The sequence below is a fragment of the Syngnathoides biaculeatus genome, chromosome 22 (genome assembly GCF_019802595.1).
Source record: "Syngnathoides biaculeatus isolate LvHL_M chromosome 22, ASM1980259v1, whole genome shotgun sequence".
Classification (NCBI taxonomy): Eukaryota; Metazoa; Chordata; class Actinopteri; order Syngnathiformes; family Syngnathidae; genus Syngnathoides; species Syngnathoides biaculeatus.
In genome coordinates, this window is record NC_084661.1 from 85517 (window position 1) to 100363 (window position 14847).

Sequence of the window (14847 nt, forward strand, 5' to 3'; positions counted from 1 at the left end):
AGAGATAGAATTAGGCTAGTCAATCCCTCCTGAAGATAATCCATGTGTAAACGTACAGTATACACTCACTTATTTCTTTGGGGTTGGGCTTTATTAGAGCCTGGGGGTGGTTGGGACTTCGGTGCACATTATCTGTAACCTTCCAACGAACCACATCAGTGCCCTTGAGGGGGCCTGTCCTCACCATAGGTGTGTCCAGGTGGTCTGAGGTGAGCAGAGACTGGCGGAGAAGGTACTCATCCTCCTTGAATCCAACCATGCGACCTGGAGGAACACGAAAAGACATGAATATACACCTACGAGGGAAAGAAGAGGATTTACAACTAGATTCCTTGCCATCATACCTTTCCTACAGCAGGGCAGCAGGGCAAGGCAGCTCTTTGGAGAGACACAATGACAAATCATGAGTTTCACTATAACTGTACAATGACAAAGGCTTTCTGTTCTCTTGTAACCTAAAATACTTTGTTTGCTTAACTTCTCTCATATTTGTATACAATAGTTTTTCTGTTTTTGCAGTATAGAGGCAGGCGCAAATTTAGAGTTACACGCCGTCAGTGTAGTACTAAACTGTGCGGCAACATGCTGAGCAGCACTGAGGTCTACTGGAAGAGATACACATAATTATGAACAAGAAGAAGAAGCAGAGAAGGTCCCCAACGGGTGTAGTCTTTGTTCTCTCAGAGCAGAGAGATTACATTAAATTAATTTCAGAGTATATACTTGTTTAACCTTAACATAAGGAAAGGAGTTGAATCAGTACTGTGTGAGTACTTTAGCCACATCTGAGTAAATGTCAAGAATTAAGATTTAGGGTGAACTCAGGAGTCTCAGCCAACCCTTGATCTATCATTTGCTGATGTGGCTATGCTCCAAAACCTTTGCCCATACCGTCTATACTATTTTCATACCTGGCAGCAGGTTTTGCAGCAGGCGCAGTATTTCCAGCAGCAGAGCAGCAAAAGTGCCAGCAGTAACAGGAGGAATAAGAGGAGAGGGAGCAGCCAGAGGAGACTGGCAGCGGGACAATCTGGAGACATGTCCAAAGAGTAGAAATGATCAGTGACAAAACAGTGGAAGAGACAAATGCATCATTCCTCAAAAAAAAAAAAAAAAAGAAGCTTTATTACCATTAGCACTAATTCAATGAAGGGACAAAGCACTATATTTTTAAAAGATCCCCTAGATCAGGGGTGTCAAACGGGCAACTTTGCAGTTATGGTTTCCCTCAGAGGGCTGTCAGGACAGTGAAACCCTAAAAATCTTTAAACGCCTCATCATATTTACACATAAAATTCATGAACTAGTTTTGGAATCAGAAATCAAGGGCAATGTTATAGTTTTTTTTAACGATTGTTGATATTTAGTCACACAAAAATAGTTGCAGTATGTCAGCGTTATCATTAATGATATGACAATTTGAAATTTTGGTACAGATTTGAACAAAAATCCTGGAAGTTGATACACATGATTTGCCTTTGCGGGCCGCATAAAACCTTTCTGCAGGCCGGATCTGGCCCCCAGACCTTTAGTTTGACATCGGTGCCCTAGATAAAATCTTTCACACAAACGAAAGCATAGTTGCTCCTGTAAATTTAGTGCTTTCATTGCAGTTTGTCAATTTATTTATTTATTTTTTTGGGTGAAATAACTTTTGAGATTACCTTTCTTCTTGAGCACCTGGACCTCCAAATCTTTAGATGTCGCAACTTTGGGGTTTTCCACTGTGTAGTGGTATGTGCAGTCATCATCCTCATCACGGAAACTGCACTTTTCAAGCACCTTGTCCGCTGAAAATACACGAATTGCAGTCTTGATAACTTGTGGGATGATTGCGAAATCTAATGGGAATCAAGAACTGAACAAATATGGAAGAGTGTGTATGGAAAACAATTATTTCCAGCACCTTCTTTGAGTTCATCCACCATGATGACTCTGAAAGGACACTTATCGCACTCCTCCTTGTCCTTCTTCTCTCCTGTCTTCCAAGCCTGACACTGAGCACAACTCCGTGTAGCCTCGCACACACCCAGCTGGGCCTGGGTAGACCATACATTTGTAAATATTTCACGATATATGTTATGTTAAGAAGGAAATGTTGAGTATATTTATACTCACTGACTATTAATTAAGACCCACAAAGATAAAAAATGCTGTTTTCGCTATCAGAGACATTGTAATATGTTATTATGCTCAGTACAGTGGTTGGAGTATGTAGTTGTTTAGAACTGAAGGGCATCATAATGTGAGATTTAACAGTATGCATAATTTTAAATTTAATGTAGCTTGGTTACTGTCAAAGTATAGTCTAAAAATAAACATCATTGCCAAGATACAGTTCGGTTCTATTTAAATTTTGATTTCCATACAATTTATGATGAACACTTGGGCCTTTTGCAATTAATATAATGTTAGGCATTATGTGAGTACTTGGAGGGCTAAGTATTTTGTTGAGGTGGTACATGAAAAAAAATAAAAATCTTGAGAACCACCAATGTAGAGGAAAGGTTTACCAAGATGATACTTCATTCAGATTCATGTCTAATGTAGCTGTTGGCGATGCACCACTGATACACGAATACATAATTGTGTACATACAATATATTCCTGATCCAAATTGTAAATTGCTTTGGATAAAACCACAAATAGTGTATGTTTACACAAAAAAAAAAAAGATACCTGGAAATTTGGCTCACACGTCGAAGACATTTCAATACCAGATGAAGGACACTCACAGAGGCCGCAAACACATTTGCCACGTCCATTGCACACGCCCTAAAACAGGTAACAACAGTAAAAAGATACCCATGTAAGACATGTGTGTTGACAGGATGAAATCTGAAAAAAGGTGAAAAAAGAAAAGGCTTCTTCTACTCACCCCCTTGCTATCCAAACAGGTCTGGTTACTTTTGGGACACTCACAGGCATTTCCCTCCCAGCCATCAGAACATACACAGCGGCCCATGATGCAGGAGCCGCGGTCTGGTTAGGTCAAAGAAGGAAATCATGCCGATGAAAAACTTGCCATATAGCAAAAAAGCTAAAACCTGGATTAGGAACTGGATCAGTTCCAGTGGCAAACACTGCTGTACCGTTGCAGAGGAAGCCTCCAAATCGCTGACACTGTGTTCTGTCATACTGGCAGTAAGGCCCTTCAAACTGGTCAGGGTTGTAGCACACACAGGTTCCACATTCCAGGCAATCCCCGCGACCTGAACAAGGTTCGGTAGACCCAGGACCGATACACAGGTTTGTGTCGAGAGCTGAAGCACTAGCTGAACAGTTACAGAATGTACTCAGCCTAAACAGAAAAAAAGACACATTGAGTAAGAAATGGTTTTTAATCAGGATGAAAAAAAATATTTTTTTAGTGAATCTCACCAGCCATCATAGCACTGACACTTCCCACACACGAGGTCCCCATTGCCATAGCATCGAGGCGCATTTCGGATGGCAGCCTGGAGGATGAAGCCACCAGAAGCATTAGGATGAAGAGGGAAGTCTTCATCAGAACCATTTCAGAACTCTGACAGGTGAGTGTGCATGTACCTTCTCACAGTCGCAAGTTGGACAATGCATGCGGGCATTAACATTGACGGCAGCGTTAAAGGTCGTAGGTTTGACTCTTATTATGCCCTCTTTTTCGTCCATATCCCGCTTACAGACTGGAGACTCGTCGATCATCCTCTGGGCTTTGAGTTTCATCTTGAATTTGCCCTGAGAGACACAAATCCAAGGGTTAAAAAACAGGGCGGGTTGGTTTGTTATTTTTCAGATTTGAGTGACTGAGAGGCACATGAAGATATGTGACAGACATATATCATGTACATAACAGTATGCAAACGATACACAATATATAGGTACATATAGAATATTTTCACTGTATCATAGGATCTTGGTAGTAGTTGTGACTAGCGCTCACTTTAATAAAGTTTTTCAGTAAAAACCCATTTTATTGCCATTCAATATGTTGTGACTGACGACTTATGTCATAACTTGACCTGAAAACAGAAAGTTAAGATTTATGACTTGACCATGTACACCATGTGATTTACACAACGCAATTCTACAGCAGAGTGAGTTTGAGTTGTATTTCCTTTTGAAGGATTATAATGAGTCATGTAAAAAATAGGCACCAGGTTTAAAGTTGCTTGCTCATCCACTTACAATGGCTCCAGGCTTGAAATCAAAGGCTCCATATTCTGCAAGCTTCCCACTGGTGGACAGAAACTGGGCCTCAAAAGCTTTGGGTCTGTCTTCTGCACGGATGCTCATCTTGGAACGGATACTCTGAAGGAAAACACACATGTTTACAATGGACTGAGTGGACTTATCCTGGGAGGAGAAGAAAGAAAAGATCCGCTTCCACTTTCAGCCATTTCAGAAGAAGCAACTTTTTACCTCGAAGGCCATTTCCATGACTTGCAGGATGTTGGAGGAATCCTCTTGCAGCAGGCCCACCTCAGCAATGGGGAAATAGGTTTGGAGTTTCTGAACAAACAAGTGAACAAAAGTGACATTTATTGTGTGCATGTACTGTATGATATAAAAAATATGTCAAGTAAAATAACTACCAACCTTGTAGTACGTGTAGGAGTGGTTGGTGACAGCAAATACAGGAATAATGTTGTGTTTCCCGAGCAGCCGGACCAGCGTGGGTATGGAGGGGTAATCTTGCGTGGTGTCTTCTGTATATTTGCCTTCGCCGTCCAGGTGGCAAAGCTCGTCATTGCGGCGCAGGATGCCCGACAGCACGTTGGCGCCATCAGCCTCGTAGTGAAAAGCGGACTCAGTGGAGAAAACCAGTAGATGTGTGCTGTGTTCACGCCAACCGATCTTATCCTGGGAATGGGGGAAATCGAACAGGAGCAGAAAATAAAACAATTCGCACAGAACAAGATTCATCACAATAAAATACTGAGGATACTGATACTTCAGAATCCCCACAAAATATTGGTATCACCTGGTTGTGGAATATATTTTACAAGGTCTACGTGGCATACGAAGTGCGTGATTATTTGTTTACCAGAAAGTTGAAGCAATTCCAGATCTGGATCTGGATCGACTTCTTACCCCGCAGACTGCAGCCTGCAGTATGGCATCAAAACCTCCTTCGGGAGCATCCAGATTGCCAGAGATTCTTTCCTTCTGAAGCTCACTAGTAAAGAAGGGCAAGTCGTTGGTCAGCTTGATGACGTTTTCAAAGGAGAATGGAGGGTCGCTGTTGGGCCAGGGTTTTTCAAGTCTGCAGCAGATAGAAGGAAGAGATTAAAAAAAAAAGATGCCCTGTCATATACAGTGGAATACATGCACATAGTGTTCTGATACCACAGTGTTTCTTACTTAGCGGGCCTCATGTCGGTTTGAGGCTCAATAACTTTGTCCACAAACTTTCCGAATCCGATGGTGTAGTCATCGGACAGCTTCTTCACCAGTGAAGCTATAAAAGAAAAACTCTGTGTCATTATGACGAAAACGGCAAGCACCGCGAAGGGATGGCGCCGCCAGGCTCACCCAGCTCCTGCCCCATGCGCTTCAAGTTGTCCAAATCGTCTTCCATAGAGTTGGAGAAGTCCATGAGAATGTAAAGATCCAGCGGGCCTTTGGTCGGAGCAAAGACTTCCACATCGACCAACTTCTCCTCTCCCGGCAGAAAAGACATGCTCACCTGCTGCGGGGACACCTGCGACTGCGCCATTTGGACGTCGATCTGTTGTTGCTGTGCAGGGATGAAAAGAAAGTAGGATGGAAATCTCGAGGTTCCGCCAATTCTTCTGAGGATAAATGATAAAAGAGGTCTTACTCTTTCAATCTTCATACTGCTTTTTGCCGTGATGACAGCTGCAGCGCTGCAGCCATGAGCCAGAATGTTTTCATACAGGTCACAACGCGGTCCATTAAAGGTCTAAACGAGAAAGGAAACTCATTTAGAGAAAGAAACCAGTATTGAATAATTTACAATTTCAGATAATTCCACGTTGTTTTTAGCCAGCGCCTCCATGTTCAACAGTACAGTGTTCTATAAATATTGAGCTAATGCAATGGTTGTTATTCTCATCAAGCTTTGTGGCTCCAGTCTCATCAGTTCTGAGTTTTAAGCAACCCTTGTGGGTTTTACATTCTTTTACGGTAGAGTAACAGCCCTATTGGACGGGCTGATTATGTTCAGCTATTTATGGCTCAGAATAATTAACACCAAAAAGAAGGGGAAAAAATGAATATTTGTAGGAATGCCAAATCACTAAGTCTTGGCAAAATGTGAAGTCTGTTCTTGTATGTTCCCGTTTTGGGTTCTGACCTCATCAGGACAGTAGGCGCAGCCTTTTCCCGCCTGCAGGCAATCTGAACACGTTTTGGACCTGGTGGCAAAGCAATAGTTTGCTGTGGAGGAAATTCGGGAGGGAAAGGGTTAAAACACAAAAGGGAGGGGAAAAAAAGGAGTGAAGAGGTAGGTGGCGACCTTTGCTAGTGACTTTGATAACCTTTAAAAATTTCAAATGAGCTGATTTCAAGACTATCAGAAGAAAATTGAATGTTTGTAAAACTATCTGTAATTTATATAGAGAGACCCGCCCAAAACCCACAAACAGCACTTTTGCTTTATTACACCTCGTCATGAAAGTCACGCTGCATAATTCATGTAAGCTTTTCTTTCATAAATTAATTTAAAAAAACATGGCCAGTACTGATAAAAATAATTCTAGGCCTCAAAATTTCTAAAGTTATGCATACGCAGCGAAGACGTGCAAAAAGTGCTTAAGTGTACAAACTGGATAGTAGTAGTGCTCATCTGTACCTTCAGTGTAAGAGCAGGCCACGAGAAAGAGCAGAAGCCCAAAGCCCGCCGAGAGATGTAATGTCCATCTCCCCATCGCCTTCCTGCAACTGAAACACCAACACACACATACTATAGTATATTGTACTGTAAAATATGCAATAGAAACAAAAAGAAGGCCATTTATTACATGTTAAACAGAGCTTGAAATGTGAGAAAGGTATCACTCGACCCGCCTGGTTCAAGGCCAACCAAAATTAAATAGAACCAGCTATGCAGACTTGGATCACGTTAATGTGAGTACCGTGGTAAAGATATTGTATGAAGCACATTTTTTTCACCAATAGTAACTAGCCACGGGGATACATTTCCAACTAACACGGGACAGTTTTTGTGAGAAATTACATTTAATCAAATATATATTTTGCAATTTTTATCCCCCAGCGTTTTGCTCTTCATACCTTTGTGTTGGCAGCTAAGTAATGACATGTTTCATGCTGTTTGTGCGACAGGAAGGGGCAAATACAGGGTGGGGTGTGGAAATACCCCTGCATGCTCTGTTGAGCAATCACATCGTAAACACCAATGAAATATAGGATGGAATCGTGCTTAGGGAGAAGAGGACAAAAAGAGAAAAGTCCATATTGTCATTTATGCACTGTACAGTACATGGGCAGAGATTCCACACTGCAAACGAAGTGAAATGATACAAAAAATACATGAAGAAACAAAAGAAAGGGTATTTGTCCAGAGATGATTTACAAATTCAAGGAAGAATTTCTCCTCGAGGTGAGAGAATGACCTGTCCCAAGTTAAAAATTGAAGGATGAAAACATGGGAAAAGCACCTCAACACCTTCTTGTGAGTGTGAGCTGACCACAGAAGTGGATTGGGTGTGTGTAACCATATGTGTGTGTTTGTGTGTATCACATAAATCACTAACCACGATAGGTCTGGGCAGACAAGCCAGCTTCTTTCCAACAAAACAACCATCAATCACAGAAATGTGTGATGAAAAACCCCTTTTTAAACCAGCCAGGTGTGCACACCGCTGGCTGTATATTTATACATATAAATGAAACCTTAGAGGTCATGAGTCCAGCTGTCAAGTTAATGGGTGAAATAATTACAGTATTATTAAGTGGGTTTATGCCATCGTCCCCCACAGACAAAAACAAGCTGAAAAAGGTGATCACACTACCACAAGGGTGAGGTCTGACCCCACCACCACAAGCATGTTTGGTTGGGCATTGACAACGAGCAGAAAAAAAGTTATAAAAAAAAAACAAGATTGGCCTGACATTATTGCTGCGTGCCATCTGGGGAAAAAGAAAAAAAGAGCAATCTGACACTGCATGCAGGTATATGCGTGCCACAATATAAACATTTGGCATTCCTTGTTTCATGTGGTCGAGTTTCAAAGCGAATCATTGTAGGCTGGTTTGACATTGGGGTGGTACGCTACCCCTCCTAATTTTAGGGAACATACCTTGGAAAAAGTACTTTGTAATTTAATTATTCACCTCCAAAATCTGTAGATTGTCAAAGGGAAGTCCTAATTTTGTCAAGCAGGATCATAAACAACTTGTCAGCAGATGGATATTTAATTTAATTCTTTTAATTCATTGAGGTATATCTTTAATGTAACTTCAGTATACCTTTGAGCAATAAAACTGGCAGATAGTGGAACAGGTTTAAGAAGTCAGAGTCAGACATCAGAGAAATTAGTACTCAACGGTATGAGGATATAAACAGCGATCATTAACATTGCATATAACATAAAGTTGCGTAACACACTTAGCTGCCAGTCTTGGCCATCTGGCCAAAACCAAACATGAGTATAATCCACAGGTGTAAACTTGGGATATTTTAATCATTTCAAAGTAAACAAACCTGTTCCGGATCCCACAGCAGTCCGAGTTCAAAAGTCAAAACAATAAATAAGGAGAAGAAAAAAAAAACACTAATTCCTGTTTGGCATCATGAACCCACAAGCTTGGAAAAAGTGTGTATCCACCTCCAGTGAAAAGTAAAATCTCAAAACCAGGTATAGATTAAAAAAAAAAAAATCTTCCCTGAAGGTAAAAACTTGGGAGTTCTTTGTTTCTGACTTTTGCGTCTTCCCTCTTGTACAGTCCAGTCTGGTCAAATATTGACTGAATTTCCCATGAAGTCAGAGTAGCAAGTGTATGTGCGTGACAGAAAGAGTCAGAGCAACTGACTGTGACTTTGTCGGCAGTGACTTGCTCCCTCCTTTAAGTTCACCCCCACACAATCCAGGTGAGTATAGCAATGACAGGGAGGGTCGACTCCCTTCCTGAACTTCTATCTCTTTTCACACCCTGTTCCAAGTTAAAGGCTCCACACCTCTGACACATTCCACCCTGACAGCTATTACCTGTGTGGGCTTGAGCGTGGGGGCCAGGCCCCTCCTGCCATGGCCTCGTCCCAAAATCTTGGGAGTGGCACACGGACCAAAAACTCTGCCTCCAGGCTACGGGAAACATTGTAAGAATGTTGTGTTCGCACAAATGTGGGAACACAACACTCATCCTGATGGCCAATCCTTTGTTCAAATATTTGATATGAAGTCCATAACTGGACTTTGTTGCACATGTACAGCAAACGTGCTGGCATGGCACAGAACGTGACACTCAATCCTCAAGTGCGCCACATTCACAAAAGGCGATTACAAAGCTCTATGTTTTGCAAAAGGGGAGACCGCGGCGACCAGAAATAAGAGTTTAAACATCGTCTAAGAACAAATGAGGAGAACAGCGCATTCAGAAGTCGGTAAATTTGACCAAATGTCCCTAAACTTGTTTGTACACTATTCAGTAAAAGCACAATTACCCTTTAATATGATTTTATCTGAATGGCTCGGTGAAGCAGCTGGAAAGCGTTGGCCTCACAGTTCTGAGGTCCCGGGTTCAATCCCGGACCCGGCTGTGTGGAGTTTGCATGTTCTCCCCGTGCCTGCGTGGGTTTTCTCTGTGCACTCCGATTTCCTCCCACAACCCTAAAAACATGCAACATTAATTGGACACTCTAAATTGCCCCTAGGTGTGATTGTGTGTGCAACTGTTGTTTGTCTCGATGTGCCCTGCAATTGGCTGGCAACCAGTTCAGGGGGTATCCTGTCTCCTGCTCGTTGACAACTGGGAAAGGCTCCGGCACTCCCCCGACCATCGTGAGGATAAGCGGCTAAAAAATGTATGTATGGATGGATGATTTCATCATGTACATCTCGGCTCTGTACATAAAAGCTCATAACGGTGTCATGCGGTATTTTCTTTCGCATCTGGAACATAAGCAGGGGCTCGGGCTTTGGGACCCCTGGAACCAATACCAATAGAATTGTCTAGAAGCCTGCTAGTCATCGGGCCTTTGAATTACAAGGATACTAATAATCTATTAAACATTTTTTTTTTTTTTAAAGCTGTCAGCAGTATCCTCCGACCGAAAAGGTGAGTTCTTGCGTCACTTCGGTGCGAAGGTGCTAAATTCAGGCACACCTTGACATTATGTGGATGAGCAAACACCCAGAAGTGACTCAGCAAGCAATAATCCCTCTTGGAGCAATCTGTTCGATTGATCATATTTTATTGAAACAAACTTTAGAGTTATGCGGTCTCTGACCAAGACCAACATTTTATTGTTGAAAATGCATGTGCACCACAACGGAAATGAATCATCAGTGAATGATCCAAGTCTGCCATTGCAAAATTACATATTTGTGTGATAAGAGATCACTGAATATTTCATGTTCATCACCTGACTAATGCTTACTTTGTGTAAACATATCAAACACTTCAACCTTTTGGGAAAACGTTGTGTGTTCTCACAAGTATTTCACTTGTCAGCAGTTGATGCTTGAAAAACAAAGATTCAACGGGGCAAAAACTGAAAAATTAATCACTCGCTGCATATTGTACAAAACCTACCCAGTCCAAGCAAGATATCGGGTTAGTAAGCCTCAAAGAATTCAGAATTGATCATAATTGCAGAAATACGGAGCTAATATTAAGGTTATATTAGGGTTTCTACAAATGTAATTGTAAACTATTTGTTAGTGACATTTATTTACAATTAATACAATCAATCTCATTGAGACATGGATGTCACATAAGATCATTTTTGTTCTTAAATTCAAATGTAACTTTTTGTTTTTGTGCAATCAGACATGAAAAGTGGCACAGTGTCATTTAAAAGGAATTCAGGAAAGTTTTCTGACACACGTGGGAAGTAGTGGGTTAAACACAGCTGAGGTGAAAGCAGCCTTTTCTTCTCCCGCTGTACATACCACAATGGCCAGCGTGAACAGTCGCATACAAAGTCCTGCCCCTGGCAACCAGATCGGGTTCAGTCCAAACGCGAACTCCCTCTTGGGGAGGAACATTCTGCACGGTGCTACTCATCTTCCCCCTCCTCCTCCTGTTTTTTAATGGCTGACACTTTGCCAGTGATGGTGGTTAAACAGCTCGTTTCTCATTAAGGAGGAGCTAAAAGATGCAAAATAAGTCCCATTGTAAATGAAATGGACGTTCTCTGGAATGCAACATTGAACGCAAACACCTGGTTCCTCTTGAATGAATTTTCATGTGTTCAACAGAATTGCAGAGATATTTTCACAATTGAAAATAGCTACTAGATGTCTTAACATGTCTGTGAGATGCACTTATTACAATCCCCCAGGGATCAAGAGTTATAACACACTTAAAAAAAAAACAAAAGAAGAAAGACGGGACCTTGGTGATCCGATCCACGGCTACAGAAACTGGCTCTAGGGATGTGGAATGTAAGTTCTATGGCAGGCAACCTGTCTGAGCTAGTGTGGGAGGTCATAAGGTTCCAACTAGATATAGTACTGAACCCGAGTGGTATTCTGTTACCGGACTTCTGTACTCATCATGGATTGTCCATAACGAACACCATGTTCAGGCATAAGGGTCTCCACATGTGTACTTGGCACCAAGACACTCTAAGTCGCAGTTCAGGTGAACTGATTACCACCTGGTGGTGAGTAAGTGTCAATGGTGGGGGAAGATGCCAGGTCGGCGTGGCGGCCCTATATAAATTGTGAGGGTATGCTGGGAATGGCTGGAAGATTCTCCTGTCAGAAGGAGTTTCAACTCCCATCTGAGAAAGAACTTTAAAATGCTCCTTGGTGAAAGGGCCCGTGAATAGATGAGATTCACTCGGAGTTCCTAAAGGCTCAGAATCTTGTGGGGCAGTCCTAGTTAACACGTCTCTGCAACATCGTGTGGACAGGGACAGTGCCTCTGGATTGGCAGACTGGGTTGGTGGTTCCCCTTTTTTTCGAAGGGGGACCGGAGGGTGTGTTCCAACTATAGGGGGTTCACACTCCTCAGCCTTCCTGGTAAGGTCTATTCAGGGGTGCTGGAGAGGAGGGTCCGTCGGGAAGACAAATCTCAGATTCAGGAGGATCAATGTGGTTTTCGTCCTGCCCATGGAACAGTGGGCCAGCTCCACACCCTCGGCAGGGTCCTCAAGTTTGCATGGGAGTTTGCCCAACCAGTCGACTTGCGTTTTTTGGACTTGGAGAAGGCATTTGACCGTGTCCCTCAGGGAGTCCTGTGAGGGATTCTTTGGGGGTATGGTGTACCGAACCCCCTCATACGGGATGGTCGGTCTCTCTATGACTGATGTCAGAGTTCAATCCACATTGCCGGCAATAAGTTGGACTCGTTTCCCGTGAGAGTTGGACTCCGCTAAGGCTGCTATTTGTCACTGATATTATTCATAATTTTTATGGACAGAATCGCAAATTACAGCCGAAGGTTAGAGGGGGCCTGGTTTGGTGGCCTCAGCATTGCATTTCTGCTCTTTTCAGATGATGTGTTTATGTTGGCTTCAGCAAGCCATGCTCTACCCAACATTCACTGGAGCAGTTCGGAGCCGAATGCGAAGTGACTGGGATGAGAATCAGCACCTCTAAATCTGAGAAGATAGTCCTCAGTCGGAAAAGGGTGGCGTACCCTCTCCGGGTTGGGGATGAGATCCTGCCCCAGGCGGAGGAGTTCAAGTATCTTGGGGTCTTGTTCACAAGTGAGGGAAGAATGGAGCAGGAGATAAACAGATGGATCGGTACACCGTCTGCTGTGATGCGGACTTTGTCCCAGTCCATGTGGTAAGGAGAGAGCTAAGTCGAAAACTGAAGCTCTCAATTTACCAGTCAATCAACGTTCCTACCTTCACCTATGGTCACGAGCTGTGGGTCCTGGGGATGACCCAGGATATGCTGGAGAGACTATGTCTCTTGACTGGCCTGGGAACACCTCAGGATCCTTCCGGAAGAGCTGGATGAAGTGGCTGGGGAAAGGCAAGTCTGAGCATCCCTGCTAAAGCTACTGCCCACGTGACCTGACCTGGAAAAGTGGAAGAAGATGGATGGAGTAAAAAGAAGCAAGTTTCAACTGGAAAGTGCACACAAGCCCCTGTGAAGAGTATGAAAGCATTTTTGTGCAGACACGTCACCAAGCCTCCCAGCATGCCCACAACATCATGAACAATCAAGTACGTAGCACGTATCAGACACTAATGCTGATAATACTGTTTGCTATGTTAATCCAGGCTTCCAATACTGCAGCTCTTCTTAGCTTTTAGTTTCAGTGAGGTAGTGTCTCTTTGTAGTCTAGACATTTCTTGAAAATGTCAGATCTTTGCACCATGATGTCAAAAATCATAACTTGCACCTTTTCGTGTATATTTTATTTAAAAAAAATTACAGTATATATACTCGATTGTTTTACTTGAATCTGTACTGCTATTTGGAATACTGTACTTGAGGAAGCAGGAGTACCTGGAAAACAGACCAAAAGCCCAAGGCAAATTTCAAACCTGAACCTTTTGACCGTGAGGCAGAAATACTAAGTAACCACTTCTCCTTAAATGCAAAAATACTTTCTCACTCAGTTTGGCCGTCTGCATAAAATTCACTAAAACGTCTCATACATGATATTGCAGGTACCAACAAGAAACCTGAAGGGAACTGAGCCATTATTCACTTTCACAACAGGCACATTTACAGTAAGTTAAACTGTAAACCATCCAAGTGTACCATCACCAACATACTCAAGTATCATCTTAAGTAAGTACCATGTGAAAACATGTGCAATGTGCTTTTAAATGTTACTTACAGTGAACAAGATGCTGTCCTGGTGCAGTGGAAACATGAAGATCTACAGGACTGCTCTAAGCTACTGGAAAAGTACTGAACTAAAATTGCTTGTGGTCTTGCAGGAAGCAGTTATCTCTCCACTTGCACACTCTTGTCTGAGCCTGGCCTGAGAACTCCTCGCCAATTTACATGACAAAAAAAAAAAACTGCCTGCTTTTGGATCAGTGAATTCATTCATGCATGAATACGCTCCAGAACTCGTCCACCACAACACGATTAAATTTGCTGCAGAGGACCTCGGCAACATGTCAATGAAATTTCCAACAAGAGCTTTGTGAACAACAACAACAACTAATATGAAACTACAGAAAATATTTCATTTTTGTTCACGTAATGTTATGGTAATTATGAAGCCGGGAGTGGTTCTGATAGTTAAAGCATTTGATTCAATTAGGGATTGTTTCATATATTGACATAGCTTATCAAACTATATTCTACCAAGGGTCACGTCTTGGGCTTGGCCCGGCAGTGAGACAAACACACCTATTTACTGCTCGTGTGGGGTTGGATCCACAGTACTTCCCACCACGTGCTGCAATTTGTTTGTCCCCGTGATCAAGCTACCACCTACATGTGTCTTGGGAGCTAATCGGTGATCAGTAGCGTGACATACGAATGTAATCAGTTTTACAAATGATTCATAAACATCACAGCCAGTGTGCCTTTTGTCACAATCACTTTAATGGTACTATAAAGCTTGGTAATGTGTTTTATTAATGTTATATTATGTCATTTAATGAATGCCATTTATAGCCTGAAAAGTTTGAGTTTATTTCCCAACAGTATTAAATTCTTTATGATACCTGATTTTGTGGGTTTTATGAGCTGGAAACAACAATTATGTAAAAATTATTTGGAATTTTTAAATTGT

The 14847-nt window shown here is 42.3% G+C and overlaps 1 protein-coding gene across 3 annotated transcripts in view; it reads right to left on the bottom strand.

Moving 5' to 3' along the window:
• Nucleotides 1-14094, bottom strand: part of itgb4 (integrin, beta 4) — a 26320-nt gene extending 12226 nt beyond the window's left edge. The window contains exons 1-21 of one of the 3 annotated variants that reach the window (XM_061809771.1): nt 13936-14092; nt 12989-13164; nt 6797-6885; nt 6299-6381; nt 5804-5905; nt 5515-5719; nt 5344-5440; nt 5074-5245; nt 4579-4842; nt 4402-4491; nt 4168-4290; nt 3550-3717; nt 3382-3458; nt 3093-3301; nt 2879-2982; nt 2680-2775; nt 1907-2039; nt 1665-1790; nt 912-1030; nt 345-378; nt 70-264 (exon numbers count right to left, since the gene is read on the bottom strand). In XM_061809771.1, coding sequence (XP_061665755.1) covers nt 70-264; nt 345-378; nt 912-1030; nt 1665-1790; nt 1907-2039; nt 2680-2775; nt 2879-2982; nt 3093-3301; nt 3382-3458; nt 3550-3717; nt 4168-4290; nt 4402-4491; nt 4579-4842; nt 5074-5245; nt 5344-5440; nt 5515-5719; nt 5804-5905; nt 6299-6381; nt 6797-6872 — 2473 coding nt within the window. In that variant the 5' untranslated portion in view covers nt 6873-6885; nt 12989-13164; nt 13936-14092. Of the gene's footprint in view, nt 1-69; nt 265-344; nt 379-911; nt 1031-1664; nt 1791-1906; nt 2040-2679; nt 2776-2878; nt 2983-3092; nt 3302-3381; nt 3459-3549; nt 3718-4167; nt 4291-4401; nt 4492-4578; nt 4843-5073; nt 5246-5343; nt 5441-5514; nt 5720-5803; nt 5906-6298; nt 6382-6796; nt 6886-8668; nt 9150-12988; nt 13165-13935 lie in introns of those variants that run through there. The other 2 variants (XM_061809770.1, XM_061809772.1) reach the window with 2 other exon arrangements.
• Between the last annotated feature and the right edge of the window lie 753 nt (nt 14095-14847).